The sequence below is a fragment of the Zonotrichia albicollis genome, chromosome 25, assembly GCF_047830755.1.
Source record: "Zonotrichia albicollis isolate bZonAlb1 chromosome 25, bZonAlb1.hap1, whole genome shotgun sequence".
Taxonomy (NCBI): Eukaryota; Metazoa; Chordata; class Aves; order Passeriformes; family Passerellidae; genus Zonotrichia; species Zonotrichia albicollis.
In genome coordinates this window covers 6,209,282-6,227,207 of record NC_133843.1, presented here as the reverse complement: position 1 = coordinate 6,227,207, position 17,926 = coordinate 6,209,282, and the positions used below count along the sequence as shown (strand labels likewise).

The 17,926-nt window shown below is 53.9% G+C and overlaps 1 protein-coding gene across 3 annotated transcripts; it reads left to right on the top strand.

The window, feature by feature from the left end:
- Positions 1-17,006, top strand: LOC102070871 (protein-arginine deiminase type-2). Of its 3 annotated transcripts, none has more exons than XM_074558472.1 (16): positions 1-376; positions 2,767-2,953; positions 3,032-3,101; positions 3,253-3,314; positions 3,393-3,510; positions 4,024-4,149; positions 6,046-6,224; positions 6,401-6,504; positions 7,154-7,265; positions 7,339-7,446; positions 10,368-10,519; positions 11,283-11,427; positions 12,159-12,252; positions 13,770-13,845; positions 13,976-14,104; positions 16,722-16,861. In XM_074558472.1, the coding sequence occupies exons 1-16, from the start codon at positions 270-272 to the stop codon at positions 16,729-16,731; spliced, it is 1,779 nt and encodes a 592-aa protein (XP_074414573.1). In that variant the 5' UTR covers positions 1-269; the 3' UTR covers positions 16,732-16,861. The 3 variants fall into 3 exon arrangements, with proteins under 3 accessions (XP_074414573.1, XP_074414574.1, XP_074414572.1); XM_074558473.1 differs by lacking the exon at positions 16,722-16,861 and adding an exon at positions 15,339-15,371; XM_074558471.1 differs by having other exon boundaries at positions 2-376; positions 13,770-13,855; positions 16,722-17,006.
- The last annotated feature ends 920 nt before the right edge of the window (positions 17,007-17,926 follow it).

The window sequence follows — 17,926 nt, the reverse complement described above, 5'->3', positions numbered from 1 at the left end:
GTCCATCTCTGTCCATCCACCCCTGTCCATCCCCGTCCATCTCTGTCCATCCCTCCCTGTCCATCCCCGTCCCTCCCTCCCCCGGATCACTTTCAGAGGACTCACAGGTCCAGCCCAGCCGCCCCCTCGCTCCCATTGCCATCCCAGCCCTGCGAGGAGGAGGAGGAGGAGGAGGAGGGCGGCCGGGCCGGGGGAAGGAGCAGCAGCAGCGGCCGCCAGGGCTCTGTGGGGCAGCTCCGGGGCAGCTGCCGGGGCCGGTGCCGGTGCCCATGGCCGGGGAGATGCCGGGGGAGCCCCGCACGCTGCGGCTGCAGCACGGGAACCGCATCGAGGCCCTGTGCGTGCTGGGCGGCCACGTCCGCGCCGACGTCTTCGGGTGAGAGGGACCCCAAAACTTCCCTTCTCCTCCTGCTCCACCTTCCCCCCTGCTTTTCCCTCTGCAGATCCCTGCTCCTCATTTTCCCTCCTACAAATCCCCGCTCCTTGTTTCTCCTCCTCTTTCCCATGCCCCAGAGCTGCCCCGATGTCCATGGTGAGAGGGACCCCCACAAAACCTCCTTTCCTCCTTCTCCACCTTTCTGCTCACCTTTCAACCCTGTTTTTTCCCTCTGGGAATCCCTGCTCCTGGTTTTCCCTCCTAAAATTCCCTGCTCCTCGTTTCTCCTCCTGTTTTCCCAAGCCCCAGAGCTGCTGGGTGGCCACATCCACAACAATGTCCACAGTGAGAGGGACCCCTATAAAACTTCCTTTCCTCCTTCTCCACCTTTCTGCTCACCTTTCAACCCTGTTTTTCCCTCTGGGAATCCCTGCTCCCCGTTTTTCCTTCTGCAAATCCCTGCTCCTCATTTTCCCTTCTGAGAATCCCTGCTCCTCATTTTCCCTCCTAAAATTCCCTGCTCCTCATTTCTCCTCTTCTTTCCCAAGCCCCAGAGCTGCTGGGTGGCCACGTCCACATGGATGTCCATGGTGAGAGGGACCCCCATAAAACCTCCTTTCCTCCTCCTCCTCCTCCTCCTCCTCCTCCTCCTCCTCCACCTTTCTGCTCACCTTTCAACCCTGTTTTTCCCTCTGGGAATCCCTGCTCCTCATTTTCCCTCCTACAAATCCCTGTTCCTCATTTCTCCTCCTGCTTTCCCGAATCCCACAGCTGCTGAGCAGCCACACTGATGTCCATAGATGAGTGGGACCCCCAAAACTTCCTCTTCTCCTCCACCTTTCTCCTTGCTTTTCCCCCTGTTTATCCCTCCAGGAATCCCTGCTTCTCATTTTCCCTTCTACAAATCCCTGCTCCTCCTTTTTCCTCCTGCTTTCCCAAACCCCACAGCTGCTGGGCAGCCACATCCACGCCAATGTCCATAGATGAGTGGGACCCCCAAAATTTCTTTTCCTCCTCCACCTTTCTCCTTCCTTTTCCCGTTTATCCCTCTGGGAATCCCTGCTCCTCCTTTTTCCTCCTGCTTCCCAAACCCCACCGCTGCTGGGCAGCCCATAGATGAGTGGGACCCCCAAACCTTCCTTTCCTCCTCCACCCTCACCTTCCTCCTCACCTTTCCCTCCTGTTTATCCCCTCTGGGAATCCCTGCTCTTTGTTTTTCCTTCTGCTTTCCCAAACCCCAAACCCCTGACATGGTTTTGATGCAATTTGTGGGCAAAACCCTCCCTGGGCTTTGCAGAGCTGCACGAATCCCTGGAAAGCTTTGAGCACCCGTGTATTTACCCCAGCCCAGGGCGGGTGTGACCCACTGGGCTCAGCAGATCCAGGGGCACCTCAGGGAGGTGAGGAGAGCAGAGGAATGAGCAGGAACCCAGGGAGGGACTGCAAAGTAAGGGAAGAACACAAAACCTCTTGACCAAAACCTTGGGAAAGTGGGAAACCCCCACAGCGCCAACCCCGCTTCCCTAAAACAAACCCACACTGAACTTTGGGGTAATTGTTCCCCCCAAGGGAAAAAGAAGGTGAAAATCTCATTCCAGGCTCGATTCTGGTCGCTGCTGCTGTTGCAAATCCCAGCCTCGATATTCAAGCCAAGCAGCGCAGTTCCAGCTCCCCTGGCACCTCTCCAGGCCAAATCCCTTCCCAGCGGGATCCCCAGATCCAAGAAACCAGGAAACCAAACCAGTTTTTCCATGTGTAATTAAAAGCAATTGAAGGATTTAAGGAACACCCAGGCGGGAGCAAAGGAGCGCTCGGATTTCCTCCCCCCTCGCCAAGGGTGCGGGTTTGGTGGGACCGGCGGCATCCGAGAAACCTGATCAACACCAGGGCTCGGGTGTCGGGGCAAAGAGCCCAGAAATAATAACCTGGAAAGGCAGGGAAATTCAGAAAAAGGAGAGGGGAAGAGCAAGGGCACATCGGACTGGGAGCAGGGCAGCACTGGCAGCTTTGGGGCTGGATAAAATCCCCCAAAAGTGAGAGTTTCCCATAGAAGAGCCTCTCGGGGGATGGCCACGGTGTTTTGAGGAGCTGTTAAACACCATGCTGGAAAACGAACCGGGATTTCTCCACAGAAGTGAGAACCCAGGTTGGTCGGGATTATTAGAGATCCTTATCCACAGCAATGGCTGCAAACCCTCACGGGGCTAAGCCGGGCCTAAACCCGGGTGAATTCCAGTTCCCAGGCAGGAGCAGGGCAGGAAGGTGCCAGCGGTGAGCGTGGAGACGCCGGCGTGCCCGGTCTTGGCCGCGCTCGGGGCAGTGGAATGAATCCCGGTGGGAACGCCGCGCTGGCCCTGCACATCCCTGAGCATTCCGGGTGTTTCTGGCAGGGCGGCCCCCGCCGGGGCCGTGGCCTTTGGCGTGAAGCACACGGAGGGGGTCAGCGTGGACGTGCTGTTCCGCGGCCGCGCCGAGCCCGAGGCCGTGCCCGGCACCGGAGCGCGGTGGCCGCTGGAGGAGGGGACGGTGCTGAGGTTCAGCATGAGCCGGGCCAGCTCCGAGGTCAACGACAACAAGGTGAGGAGCGGGATCCCGGGAGCGGGATCTCCATGGAGGGAGAACATCCTGCCCCAGTGTGGGGTTTGGGGTTTGCAGGTCACCGTCAGCTTTTACGCGGAGGGAGGGAAGCCCATCAACCAAGCCGGGGTGTTCCTCACTGGTGTTGGTGAGTCTGGAACTCCATGAATCCATTGCTGTCCCCTCATGCCTGGAGGAGGGCAGGGATGGGGGCAGCAAACCCAGATCTGCTGGCTCTGGGGGTTTGGCACCTGAACCCCCGCGCCATGCCCGGGGATGAGGCAGCTCTGTCCCCACAGGGATCTCCCTGGATGTGGACGCAGATCGGGATGGAGTGGTGGAAAAGAACAGCCCCAACAAGGTACCCAGCCTCCCCCACCCACGGAAAATCCACGGGCTCGGTGGGTCCCGAGCCCGCTGAGCCCCAGGGGTGCTTTAGGCGAGCTGGGCCTGGGGACCAGAGGGACACGGGGCCATCCTGCTGGTCAGCTGTGACAAGGAGTTCCCCTTCATCCCGCCCTCCGACTGCGACAGCGAGCAGGTGTTCAACAGGGAAGGTAACAGCTCCCCCAACGCCCTGTCCCCAAAATCCCCATTGTCCCCTCTCTGTGACCTTTCCTGAGAGGAACCCAGCCCAGGACCCAGCTGCTCCCCACCAGCTGCTGAGCAAGCTTCCCACGTGGGAATTTCTGTGGAATTAACGCCACGCCAACCCCCTGGAGCCGGGCAGGGCTGAGGTTGCAGGGCTGGCACGGCGCGGGCCGGGGATGCTGCGCACAGGTGAGAGGAGCGCGGGGTGAGGCGCGGGGCCGGCAGCCAGGAATCCACCCACCCACCCGTTCCTGGAAAACCCAACCCACGCGGAGCCAGGCCCGGCGGCGCTCCGAGGCCACGGCCCGGCCGCGCCAGGGAGGGCAGGGACAAGGGATGGGCAAAGGGCATTCGGGTCACTGCCCACGGGGCACCAGCTCTGGTTTGCCAGCGTGCCCGGGCTGGTGGCGAGGGAAGGAGATCCAAACCCCAGGAGGGAACATGGAGAGCCCCGCCCGATTTGCTTCGTTTTCCCCCAGATTTGCTGGACATGGCTCAGATGGTGCTGAGGACAGAGGGGCCCCAGCGCCTGCCCCGGGGCTATGAAATCGTCCTCTCCATTTCTGTCAGTGACGCTGACAAAGTTGGGGTCTTCCATGTGCAGAGTAAGGCCTTCCTCACCTCCTGCTCTGCCTCTTCCTCCTCTGCCCCTTCCTCTCCCTCTTTCTCCTTTTCCTCTTCTTCCTCTTCCTCTTTCTTCTCTTCCCCTTCTTTCTCTCCCCTTCCTTTTCTGCCCCTTCCTCCTCTACCCCATCTTCCTTTTCTGCTTTTCTTGTCCTTTTCTCCTCCTTTTTTCCTCAGTTTTTCCTCAGTTTTTCCTCCTTTTTCCCTCCTTTTTCCCTCCTTTTTCCCTCCTTTTCTCCTCCTTTTTTCTCCTTTTTTTCTCCTTTTCTCCTCTTCTCCTTTTCCACTATCTCTTTTTCTCCTTTTCCCCTTCTTCCTCTTCCCCTCTTCCCCTTCCTCTTCCTTCCTTTCCTCCTCTTCCTTTTCCTCCTTTTCCCCTGCTTTGTCTTCCCTTACCTCCTCCTTAATGATTTTGAGGTCACCACAAAGCCTTTCCTTCCCATCTCTGACCTTGTCCTCTCCACACTCCTCAGACCATGCCCCCAGCGCCCCTTCCCCATTTTCCCCCCATTTTTCCCTATTTCCCCCCATTTCTCCCCCATTTTCCCCACATTTTTCCCTCTTTTCCATCCCGTGCAAAGCTGTGGGGATGGACAAGCAGAGAGAGGGGGACACAAAACCACACAGCAAAGGGGTGGCAGCAAGCAGCCCAGTGTGGTTTTAAGAAAAGGAAGATTTAAGCATAAATAACGTTCGTTTGGCTCCCTGAGAACTGAAATCCTCAGGTGCAGGAGCTGGGAAGTGAAAATGGTGAAAAAGAAGCTGCTTTTGGCTCATTTTCCACCCCCTGGGTGAATTCAGCTCCATCTCCTGGCTCCCAAGAGAGCTCAGGGATGTGAGGCCGTCCCTGCCCAGGCAGCTCCAGCTGAGGGAATAAACTGGAACCCGGAGGAAACAAACAGGTGGGAATCCCGAGGAAAGAGGCAGGAATTCTGAGGAAACAGGCAGGAATCCCGAGGAAACAAACAGGCGGGAATCTCGAGGAAACAGGCAGGAATCCTGAAGAAAGAGGCTTGAATCCCAAAGAAAGAGGTTTGAATCCTGAGGAAACTGGTAGGAATTTCTAGGAAACAAACAGGTGGGAATCCTGAGGAAAAAGGCAGGAATCCTGAGAAAACAGGCAGGAATCCCAAGGAAATAAGTTGGAATCTGGAGGAAACAGGCAGGAATCCTCAGGAAAGATTCTTGAATCCCAAAGAAAGAGAGAGGAATCCTGAGGAAACAGACAGGAATCCCTAGGAAACAAACAGGTGGGAATCCTGAGGAAAGAGGCAGGAATCCTGAGGAAATAAGCTGGAATCCGGAGTTAAAAAACAGGCGGGAATCCCGAGGAAATAAGCTGGAATCCGGAGGAACGAGGCTTGGAATCCCAAAGAAAGAGACAGGAATCCCAAGGAAACAGGCAGGAATCCTGAGGAAACAGGCAGGAATTCCTAGGAAACAAACAGGCAGGAATCCCAAGGAATGAGTCTTGAATCCCAAGGAAAGAGGCAGGAATCCCGAGGAAACAAACAGGCGGGAATCCTGAGGAAACAAACAGGCAAGAATCCTGAGGAAACAAACAGGCGGGAATCCCGAGGAAAGAGGTGGGAATCCTGAGGAAACAGGCGGGAATCCCAAGGAAACAATCAGGCAGGAATCCCAAGGAATGAGTCTTGAATCCCAAGGAAAGAGGCAGGAAATCCCAAGGAAACAGGTGGGAATCCTGAGGAAACAAACAGGCAGGAATCCTGAGGAAACAAACAGGCGGGAATCCTGAGGAAACAAACAGGCGGGAATCCCGAGGAAAGAGGCAGGAATCCTGAGGAAACAGGCAGGAATCCCAAGGAAACAGGCGGGAACCCCAATAAACCCGTGGCGTTCCCGTTTTCCCGCAGATCCGTTCTTCGGGCAGCGCTACGTGCAGGTGCTGGGCCGCAGGAAGCTGTTCCACGCCGTGCCCTACCCCGGCGGGGCCGCCGAGCTCCACTTCTTCGTGGAGGGGCTGCGCTTCCCCGACGAGACCTTCTCCGGGCTGGTGTCCATCCACGTCAGCCTCCTGGAGCCGCTGACCGAGGTTGGGATCGCCGGGAACTCCTGGGAATGGGGCAGACAGGAGGCTGCACCCAGCAGATTGGGATGGTGCCAGAATGGAGGGTGATCCCATCAACCGATCCCAAAAGTGGCCTCGGGGGAGGGTGTTTGGGGGGAATGGTGTGGGGAGTGTCCCTGATTTCTGCTTGGCTCCCTCAGGGCATCCCTCACTCGCCGATCTTCACGGACACCGTGGTGTTCCGGGTGGCACCGTGGATCATGACCCCCAACACCCTGGCCCCGGTGAACCTCTTGGTGTTCAGGTACAGGCAGTGCTTCCCCAGCCCTACCAGCCCTGGGGCTGGGCTGGGAACAGGGAATTTCCATCCTTTCCATCCTTTCCATCCTTTCCATCCTTTCCATCCTTCCATCCATTCCATCCATTCCATCCTTTCCATCTTTTCCATCTTTTCCATATTTTCCATCCTTTCCATCCTTTCCATCCTTTCCATCTTTTCCATATTTTCCATCGTTTCCATTGTTTCCATTGTTTCCATTGTTTCCATCCTTTCCATCCTTCCATCCTTTCCATCCTTTCCATCCTTTCTATCCTTTCCATCTTTTCCATATTTTCCATCGTTTCCATTGTTTCCATTGTTTCCATCCTTTCCATCCTTTCCATCCTTTCCATCCTTTCCATCCTTTCTATCCTTTCCATCTTTTCCATCCTTTCCATATTTTTTAAAAATTTTTAAAAATTTTCCATATTTTCTATCATTTCCATCCTTTCCATCTTTTCCATCCTTTCCATCCTTTCCATCCTTTCCATCCTTTCTATCCTTTCCATCCTTTCCATCTTTTCCATCTTTTCCATCCTTTCCATATTTTCCATATTTTTAAAAATTTTCCATATTTTCTATCCTTTCCATCCTTTCCATCTTTTCCATCCTTTCCATTCTTCCTTCCCTCCAGCATGAAGGACAACTACCTGTTCACCAAGGAGATCCAGAGCCTGGTGGCCAAGGCCGGCTGCAAGCTGAAGGTTTGCTTCGGCTACATCAACCGCGGGGACCGCTGGATGCAGGTAGGGGGGGCTCCAAAAACAGGGAAAACCCTTCCCTGCCGGTGCTCCAGGAGGGAATTCCTCTGTTCCTCAGGATGAGATCGAGCTCGGCTACACCCAGGCTCCCCACAAGAGCTTCCCAGTGGTGCTGGACTCCCCTCGGGAGAGAGGGATGGAGCAACTCCCCATCAAGGAGCTGCTGGTGAGAGAAGGTTCCCGGTGTTCCTGGCATTCCCTGTGGAGCAGCTCCCAGGGTCACGCCCAGCCCACGTTCCCATTTTCCTTGCCCTCGGCTCCGTGCATGGAATTGCCTGGAAAATGAGAGCAGGGCAGCTCCACATGGAGATTCCCTCCCACCCAGCTCCAGCCTCACGCCCTCATCCCTCCCCCAGCCCTCTGGGAAACCTCTGATCCAGGGGGAAAGGAGGAGGAGGAGGTGCCTCTGGGAGTGAAAGGCTCCAGCCGAGCTCTGGGATGGGATTTCTGCCCCTCGAGCATCCCAGGACAGGCTGCTCTTTCCTTTCCTCCTCCGTGCCTGGGAATATCCAGCACCTTCCAAGCAGGAGAGGGTCAGTTTACTTCCTTGGAGGAGAAGGGGTCGCAGCCAGCACCAGGAACATCCCTGTGGGCCCCTTGGCTGAGGAAAAGGGCTGGGGCAAGTCTGGGATGGGGCGTTTTGGGAGAGCCCAGCATGGCAAAAAGCTGGATTGGGCGATTCCTTGGAGATATCCCATGGGGAAAGGGCAGGACACCCCAGGCAGCCACAGAGTCGCTGTCCCCAACTCCCAGCCGGGTGCTGGAGCAGCCTCAGCCCCGCCAGGAACAGGAGACAAGGACAAATCCCCGCTTTTGTCCCTTTGGAGAAGGCTGGGGGCTTTGGGGAGCACTGAAATCCATCGTTTCTCATGCCTGGCATGGGAACATCCAGTCCTGGATTCATCCAGCGAATCCGCTGGGTGGCCGTGGGGATCTGCCCTCTTTAGGAATTGCTCTGCCTCGTATTTAGGGCAGCAATTTCAGCCTTGGGAGCTGCTAACGCATTATCCTCCAATTTCTGCTTTGAAGCCTGCCCTAATCCCCAGCCCGACCTTTCCAATCTCATTTTCCAGCTAGGAATACTTAGCCCGGCACCACGGGCAGGGGTCAAGCCCTGAGCCCCTGGAAGCCCATGCCAGGGAAAAAGGAGACGGGAGGGAATTATCCCCTCAAAATCAGCCTGGAACTGATAGGACTTGGATGTGACCCGCAAACCTGGGATGAACCAGAGCCCTGACAGTTGAAACCGGGCGGGCTCCGTGGTTTTATTAAACTGAAATTAGTCAGGAGCAGGTGGTTGGTGCTCAGGCTCTCCCTCAGAGCCCAGAGAAAAGGGGATCTGATCCCGGCCATCCCCCAAAAATGAACCCCAAAACCACACAGCGAGGCTCAAGAAAAGTTGTGCTCGCTCTACCCCAGCGTCTGCAAACACCCTGGGTTTGAAAAGGGAATTTCTGAGGGGAAGCACCCCCAGCTCTCCCTGCTCACTTTTCCTGAGCTGTGTATTTGGGTTATCCCCATGGAAACCCAGCCCTGATAAGTGACTGGGGTTTAACTCAAACCTCACAGACACCTGATCTCATCCCAGGAGTTGCCGTGCACTCCGGGCCCGCGTCAAGCGGGCAAAGTGGGATTTGGTCCCATCCCTGCAGGTTTTGCCCTGTTTTTAAACCTCCCTCAGGCTTTGGCACACAGAGCCCAGCGCTAATTACCCCTGCAAGCACAGCTCCTCCAATCCCAGATAGGGTAAATCCTGGAAATCAGCCTTAAGTGGGATTTAAGTGCCGTGCAGCCCTTGGGGTGGCTCTTAGCCCAGGGAAGAGTCACCCTCAGGGGCTGCAGTTCACCTCCCTCCAGAGCCAGCCAGGAACTTGGCTCAGGGCTGCTTAATTAGCTTAATGTGGACACTTAAACCTTGGCTTAATGTGAACATTTAAACCTTGGCTAGAGAGAACAGAGGAGATCTGGTCTGGCTTAATGTACACACTTAAAACTTGGCTGTGAGAGAACAGAGGAGATCTGGCCTGGCTTAGTGTAGACACTTAAAACTTGGCCGGGGAGAACAGAGGAGATCTGGTCCTGCTCAATATGGACAATTAAATCTTGGCTTAATGTGAACATTTAAACCTTGGCTGTGAGAGAACAGAGGAGATCTGGTCCTGCTCAATATGGACAATTAAATCTTGGCTTAATGTGGACATTTAAACCTTGGCTAGAGAGAACAGAGGAGATCTGGTCTTGCTTAATGTGGACAATTAAATCTTGGCTAGAGAGAACAGAGGAGATCTGGCCTGCTTAATGTGGGCAATTAAACCTTGGCTTAATGTGGACATTTAAACCTTGGCTGTGAGAGAACAGAGGAGATCTGGTCCTGTTCAATGTGGACAATTAAACCTTGCTTAACTTGGACACTCAAACCTTGGCAAGAGAGAACAGAGGAGATCTGGCCTGGCTTAATGTGGACAATTAAATCTTGGCTTAATGTGGGCATTTAATCCTTGGCTAGAGAGAACAGAGGAGATCTGGCCTGGCTTAGTGTGGACAATTAAATCTTGGCTTAATGTAGACACTTAAACCTTGGCTAGAGAGAACAGAGGAGATCTGGTCTGGCTTAATGTGGACAATTAAATCTTGGCTAGAGAGAACAGAGGAGATCTGGTCCTGCTTAATGTGGACAATTAAATCTTGCCTTAATGTGGGCATTTAAACTTTGGCTAGAGAGAATAGAGGAGATCGGGCCCGGCTTAATGTACACACTTAAAACTTGGCTGGGGAGAACAGAGGAGATCTGGCCTGCCTTAATGTACACAATTAAAACTTGGCTGTGACTGGTCCTGCTTAATGTGGACATTTAAACCTTGGCTGTGAGATGAGAGGAGATCTGGCCCTGGCTCCAGGCCTGGGCTCTGCTCCCAGTTGTTCCAATAATTGTCCCAATTATTCCTGCATCTCCATGACCCCGAGACCTTTTTCCTGTCCCCTTTCCTGTCCCCTTTGCTGTCCCCTCGCTGTCGCTGTCCTCGCCCTCCCCACAGGAGGATAACACCATGGGAGCAGCGGGGACTCAGGGCATTTCTTTTTTCCCAGGGCCCCGATTTTGGCTACGTGCACAAGGAGCCCCTCTTCGAGGCCGCAGCCAGCCTGGACTCCTTTGGGAACGTGGAGGTCAGCCCACCCGTGTCCGTGGCTGGCAAGGAGTATCCCTTGGGAAGGATCCTCATCGGCAGCAGCTTCCCCGCGTAAGAGAGGGGGAAACGCAGATTTGGGAAAAACACGGGTTTGGGAGCAGAGCCTCAACAAGAGCCCTGAAATACCACCAAAATCGGGGTAATTGGGTCAATCAGACACTGCCTGAGCAGGGTGGGGGCTCCCAGCTCCTCCACCTCAGAGAAAATTTATATCCAGGCAGATGTTGATGGGAATATCCCCTCAATCTGAGTTTCCAGGCAGAACACCCCCTCAATTTGAGTTTCAGTTTAATAATTGGGAGGTATTGATGGGAATATCTCCCAAACCAAGAATCCAGGCAGATCTTGATGGGAATTCTCCCCCAATCCAACAGTCCAGGCAGGTTTTGATGGGAACATCCCCTCAATCTGTGTCCAGGCAGATGTTGATGGGAATACCCCCCAATCCAAGTGTCCAGACAGATGTTGATGGGAATATCCCCTCAATCTGAGCGTCCAGGCAGATGTTGATGGGAATTCTCCCCCAGTCCAAGGATCCAGGCAGATGTTGATGGGACTTCTCCCCCAGTCCAAGGATCCAGGCAGATGTTGATGGGAACTCTCCCCTAGTCCAAGGATCCAGGCAGATGTTGATGGGAATTCTCCCCCAGTCCAAGGATCCAGGCAGATGTTGATGGGACTTCTCCCCCAGTCCAAGGATCCAGGCAGATGTTGATGGGAACTCTCCCCTAGTCCAAGGATCCAGGCAGATGTTGATGGGAATTCTCCCCCAGTCCAAGGATCCAGGCAGATGTTGATGGGAATTCTCCCCCAGATCCGCGGGCCGCAGGATGACCAGGCTGGTGCGGGATTTCCTCTACGCCCAGCGTGTCCAGGCCCCCGTGGAGCTCTACTCCGACTGGCTGGCCGTGGGCAACGTCAACGAGTTTGTCAACTTTGTCCCCAGCTCTGACAAAAAGGTACCCCCAGACTGCCCCAGGGTTCTTCCTCCAGGACACCGATCCTGCTGGGAAAACCCTGGAGCTTGGGTTTCATTCCCCACCCCAAAATGAGGGATCTGAACACAAAAATAAAGTGATTTTCTGGGTTATTAATGAATGCAAATAGAAGGGAAAAGATGCCTGCAAAGGTGTCCAAGAAATTCCAGCCTTAAGATTCCTGGGGATTTGCAGCAGCTCAGCGTCTCCCAAAGGTTTTTAGAATATTTCTCTTCCCTCTCTTGTGGCTTTAACTGCCTCTGACATGGGTTTTTCCCTCAGGGAAACCGAGCCTTGACCAGGATGGTTCCAAAAACCAAAAGGAATATTTATGCCCGCATGTTTTCAGAACACTTCTCTTCCCTCTATCATGGTTTTCCCTGCTTCTCACATAAATTTTTCCCTCTGGGAAACCAAGCCTTGACCAGGATGGCTCAGAAAAAAAAGAGGAATATTTATGCCCACATGTCCTCAGACCATTTCTTTTCACTCTGTCATGGCTTTGGCTGCTTCTCGTATAAATTTTTACCTCAGGGAAACCAAGCCTTGACCTGAATGGTTCCAAAAAGGAATATTTAAGCACATAAACACTCCATGGGTTAAACGAGGCACTAGATAACAGCAAAGACGCCCGATTTTAAGAGTTTCAGCTCAGGTTTTTGCAGAAGTGAGTCCTGGGGTGCTGCAGGGCTGACCCTGCTGTGTTCCCACAGAGATTCCGGATGCTGCTGGCCAGCCCGGCCGCCTGCTACCGGCTCTTCCGCGAGAAGCAGAAGGAGGGACAGGGAGAAGCCACCATGTTCAAAGGCAAGGGGACAGCGCTCGGTGGCACAGCCAGGGCCACGCGGGGACATTTCCCCGCTGGGTGTCCTTCAGCAGGATGCCTGCCCGCCGCCCCCAGCCTCCTCCGGCCCTATTTCGGGAAAGCGAGTGGGATGGGAGGGATAAGGGCCTCCGCGTAGAGGGGATGTTTGCTGCCAGGGATGGAGCCTCTGGAAATGCCAGCGGAGCTCCAGCACGGAGCAGGACAACTGGCAGCTCTCGTGTGCCCCCAGATTAGCAGCATTGTGATTTTTGATCCCTGACGGGGATGGGAGAAGGTCTCCGTATCTCCAAGGATATGGAGCTCCAGCATGGAGCAGAACAATGGGCAGATCTCATGTTGCCTTAGATTAGAACCATTTTTTTTCCCCTTTTATTGTGGTTTTGATCCATGGCAGGGATGGGAGAAGGTCTCCGTATCTCTAAGGATATGGAGCTCCAGCACGGAGCAGGACAACTGGCAGCTCTCGTGTCCAGATTAGAACTGGATTTTTTCCATTTCATTGTGATTATGATCCCTGACAGGGTTGGGAGAAGGTCTCCATATCTCCAAGGATATGGAGCTCCAGCATGGAGCAGAACAACGGGCAGATATCGTGTTGCCTTAGATTAGAACAATTTTTTTTTCCCTTTTATTGTGGTTTTGATCCATGGCAGGGCTGGGAGAAGGTCTCCATATCTCCAAGGATATGGAGCTCCAGCATGGAGCAGGACAACTGGCAGTTCTCCTGTCCAAATTAGAACTGGATTTTTTCCATTTCGTTGTGATTTTGATCCCTGACAGGGAGAAGCAGAAGGTCTCCATATCTCCAAGGATATGGAGCTCCAGCACGGAGCAGGACAACTGGCACCTCTCCTGTCCAAATTAGAACTGGATTTTTTCCATTTCATTGTGATTATGATCCCTGATGGGGCTGGGAGAAGGTCTCCATATCTCCAAGGATATGGAGCTCCAGCACGAGCAGGACAAGTGACAACTGTCCTGTCCAAAATCAAAATGGATTTTTTCCATTTCATTGTGATTATGATCCCTGACGGGGTTGGGAGAAGGTCTCCATATCTCCAAGGATATGGAGCTCCAGCATGGAGCAGGACAACGGGCAGCTCTCCTGTCCAGATTAGAACTGGATTTTTTCCATTTCATTGTGGTTTTGATCCATGGCAGGGTTGGGAGAAGGGTTCCACATCTCCAAGGGTTCCTCTGGTGGGAGCCCAGCTGTCCCCAGACCGGGGTGACCCCATGGAGGGGGACACTCTGGAGAAACCCACCAGATTCCCCTGAGCAGGAAGATGGATGACAGGACTTTTCCAATGTTCTTTCCAACGGGCAGAGATTTCCTTCTGTCGGCTTCCCAAGCTTTCACCCCAGCCTCAAGAAATTGGGAGTTGGGGCTTTTGGGGCTTTTTTTTTTGGCTTTTTGGGCTTCCTCCATCTCTATACCCTACCTTAAGCCAGGCTCCTGCCATCACTGCTTCATTTTGAGGGCGTTTTGCACGTTTAGGGTACTCGGGGACAGACACCAAGCGCATGACCATCAACAAGGTGCTGTCCAACGACGTCCTGGCGCAGCAGAACCAGTACGTGCAGGTAATCCCCACACTCCGGGTCACAGCCCCCATTTCTGGCAGGGACCGCCCTGGTGTGGCACAAACCCCGCAGGGAGTGGTGGAATTTGGGCCCCTCTCTGCTCTGCTCCGTCCCCTGCAGCGCTGCATCGACTGGAACAGGGATATCCTCAAGAAGGAGCTGGGCTTGCTGGAGGAGGACATCATCGACCTGCCGGCCCTCTTCAAGCTGGACAAGCAGGGAAAAGCTGTTCCCTACTTCCCCAACACGGTAAGGATGGGTTCCCACCCTTGGCTCCTCCCAAAAAAAAACAGCTCCATCAGCCAGGATGGGTCCCCAAAGTTTTCCTGAAAAAGAAAAATCAGCTGTCTAGAAAAGGGAAATGTCTCCAGTATAAACACAGGTCTAACACAGCTTGGTGGTTTTGGGGTTTTGAGGCAAAACCCTTTCAAAGCAGTGAAATTGCAAGGTGAGAGGCACGTTTTCCCCAAAGTTTTCCCCCCAAAAAACCCCAGCTGTCTAGCAAAAGGAAATATATCCTGGCAGGCAGGCATGGATAAATGGATAAACATAGGTCTAACATAGCTTGGTGGCTTTGTGGTGCTTGCAGTGGGGTTTTTTAAAAAAATGGTGAAATTGCAAGGGGTGAGGCATGTTTTAATGATAAAAAGGGGGAATTCTGTTGGATTTGGAATCCTGAGGGAGGGCAGCTGCAAAAACGGTGCTGAGGAGGGTGGAGGAGGGTGATCAGTGTCTTTCCTTTGACTTCATTCCTCCCGACACTGCTGGTGTCAGCCTGCAGGTCACCATGATCGTCCTGGCCAGGGATCTGGGCATTCCCAAACCCTTTGGCATCACCCGTTCTGATGCCAGCATCCTCTGGTGTCACCCACAGGTCACCATGATCAACCTGGGCATCTACAAGCCCTTTGGCATCACCCATTCTGATACCAATGTGCCCTTGGTGTCACCTGCAGGCCACCATGATTGTCCCTGGCATCCCCAAGCCCTTCAGTGTCACCCATTCTGATACGAATGTGCCCTTGGTGTCACCTGCAGGCCACCATGATCGTGCTGGGCAGGGACCTGGGCATCCCCAAGCCCTTCAATGTCACCCATTCTGATGCCAATGTCCCCTGGTGTCACCCCACAGGTCACCATGATCAACCTGGGCATCCCCAAGCCCTTCAGTGTCACCCATTCTGATACCAATGTGCCCTTGGTGTCACCTGCAGGTCACCGTGATCGTGCTGGGCAGGGACCTGGGCATCGCCAAGCCCTTCAGTGTCACCCATTCTGATACCAATGTGCCCCTGGTGTCACCTGCAGGTCACCATCATCGTGCTGGCCAGGGACCTGGGCACCCCAAACCCTTGGGCATCACCTGTTCTGATGCCAATGTCCCCTGGTGTCACCCCATAGGTCACCATGATCAACCTGGGCATCTACAAGCCCTTCAGTGTCACCCATTCTGATACCAATGCACCCTTGGTGTCACCTGCAGGTCACCATGATCGTGCTGGCCAGGGACCTGGGCATCGCCAAGCCCTTCTGTGTCACTCATTCTGATACTGATGTGCCCTTGGTGTCACCTGCAGGTCACCATGACTGTCCTGGCCAAAAATCTGGGCATCCCCTAGCCCTTGGGCATCATCCATTCTGACACCACTGTCCCCTGGTGTCACCCCGCAGGTCACCATGATCGTGCTGGGCAGGGACCTGGGCATCCCCAAGGCGTTCAGTGTCACCCATTCTGATACCAATGTGCCCCTGGTGTCACCTCCAGGTCACCATGACTGTCCTGGCCAAAAATCTGGGCATCCCCTAGCCCTTGGGCATCATCCATTCTGACACCACTGTCCCCTGGTGTCACCCCGCAGGTCACCATGATCGTGCTGGGCAGGGACCTGGGCATCCCCAAGCCCTTCAGTGTCACCCATTCTGATACCAATGTGCCCCTGGCGTCACCCCATAGGTCACCATGATCATGCTGGGCAGGGACCTGGGCATCCCCAAGCCCTTGGGCATCACCCATTCTGATGCCAATGTCCCCTGGTGTCACCCCACAGAGGTCACCATGATCAACCTGGGCATCTACAAACCCTTCAGTGTCACCCATTCTGATGCCAATGTCCCCTGGTGTCACCTGCAGGTCACCATGATCTGGCCAGGGACCTGGGCCAGGGACCTGGGCATCGCCAAGCCCTTCAGTGTCACCCATTCTGATACCAATGTGCCCTTGGTGTCACCTGCAGGTCACCATGACTGTCCTGGCCAAAAATCTGGGCATCCCCTAGCCCTTGGGCATCATCCATTCTGACACCACTGTCCCCTGGTGTCACCCCGCAGGTCACCATGATCGTGCTGGCCAGGGACCTGGGCATCCCCAAACCCTTGGGCATCACCTGTTCTGATGCCAATGTCCCCTGGTGTCACCCCATAGGTCAGCATGATCAGCCTGGGCATCTACAAGCCCTTCAGTGTCACCCATTCTGATACCAATGTCCCCTGGTGTCACCCCGCAGGTCACCATGATCATGCTGGGCAGGGACCTGGGCATTGCCAAGCCCTTCAGTGTCACCCATTCTGATGCTGATGCACCATTGGTGTCACCTGCAGGCCACCATGATCGTGCTGGCCAGGGACTTGGACACCCCAAACCCTTGGGCATCACCTGTTCTGATGCCAATGTCCCCTGGTGTCACCCCATAGGTCACCATGATCAACCTGGGCATCTACAAGCCCTTCAGTGTCACCCATTCTGATACCAATGCACCCTTGGTGTCACCTGCAGGTCACCATGATCGTGCTGGCCAGGGACCTGGGCATCCCCAAGCCCTTCAGTGTCACCCATTCTGATGCCAATGTCTCCTGGTGTCACCTGCAGGTCACCATGATCGTGCTGGCCAGGGACCTGGGCATCCCCAAGCCGTTTGGGCCGGTGGCGGGCGGCGAGTGCTGCCTGGAGCGGCGGATCCGCGCGCTGCTGGAGCCGCTGGGGCTGTGCTGCCGCTTCCTGGAGGACGTGTCCTCGTACCACGGCAGCCTGGGCGAGGTGCGCTGTGGCACCAACGTCCAGCGCCGGCCCTTCGCCTTCCAGTGGTGGCACTTCACGCCATAGCCAGGCCTCTTCTTCATCTTCTTCCTCCTCCTTCTCCCTCCACCTTTGTCCTCAGCGTGTGTTGTTTGAAATTCCCTTAATAAATGAATTTGCTGTGAGGAAAAAGTTGGGGAATTAAATAACCAAATAATTAATAATTAATAATAATTAATAATTTCATCGGGAATAACTGGGAGGGAAAGAGAGGGAGTGCTAGGAGGGGTGGGAGAGTTAGTAAAATCCTCCAAAATTGTCTCTGCCACTGTCTTTGTGGTGTTGGCAAGTCAGGCAACACTTTATTTAAACTCAGCCAGGGTTTGTATGTGGCTGATAGAGCTCCAGCCTCCACATCAATACAAAATGCTTTTATTTATCTACGTATCTTTAACAAAGAAGTCAGTGGTCATGGGTTCTAATAGCACTCTTCATTCTGTCCACTATTGGTTATTGATATCTCACTCTTCATGCTAAGCTGGGCCACATTCTTCAGTTCTTTAATCATCCTTTTCCTGCCTTTTTCAATTGGGAATCCCCAGCTTTCCAGGCTTCAATCTTCTCTGTGTCTTCTTCTTACTCCAGTGTCCTTAAAGGTCCATAAATTTGAGATCCCAGATGTCCAGTCTTCAAATCCCTTTGGCTTTATTGAAGTTTGTCAGAGTTACCTTTAACAAACTCAAGGTTTCAGTGATTTGATGATCAAAACAGAAGTATGAGCCTGTGAAGAAGTTTTAAATTGTGCAGGCTAAAAGTGGGCACTGCTTACAAGTAATTATAATAATTAATTAAAAACTAATTAAGAAATTTACATTATTTCCAACAGGGGCATTTTTTTGTCGGGGGCTGCCCAGGGAGGTTTGGAGTGTCCATCCCTGGAGGTGTCCAAGGAAAGCCTGAACATGGTACTCAGTGCTCTGGGGACAAGGTGGGGATCAGCCCCAGCTTGGACTTGAAAATCCTGGAGAGACCTTGGAGACCTTTTCTACCTTAATATC

Coding starts and splice junctions, on each gene's coding strand:
- LOC102070871 (XM_074558471.1), top strand. CDS start 270: ATGGCCGGGGAGATGCCGGGGGAGCCCCGCACGCTGCGGCTGCAGCAC. Junction 3,315..3,392: donor AAAAGAACAGCCCCAACAAG/GTACCCAGCCTC, acceptor GGGGTGCTTTAG/GCGAGCTGGGCCTGGGGACC. Junction 7,447..10,367: donor TCCCCATCAAGGAGCTGCTG/GTGAGAGAAGGT, acceptor CTTTTTTCCCAG/GGCCCCGATTTTGGCTACGT.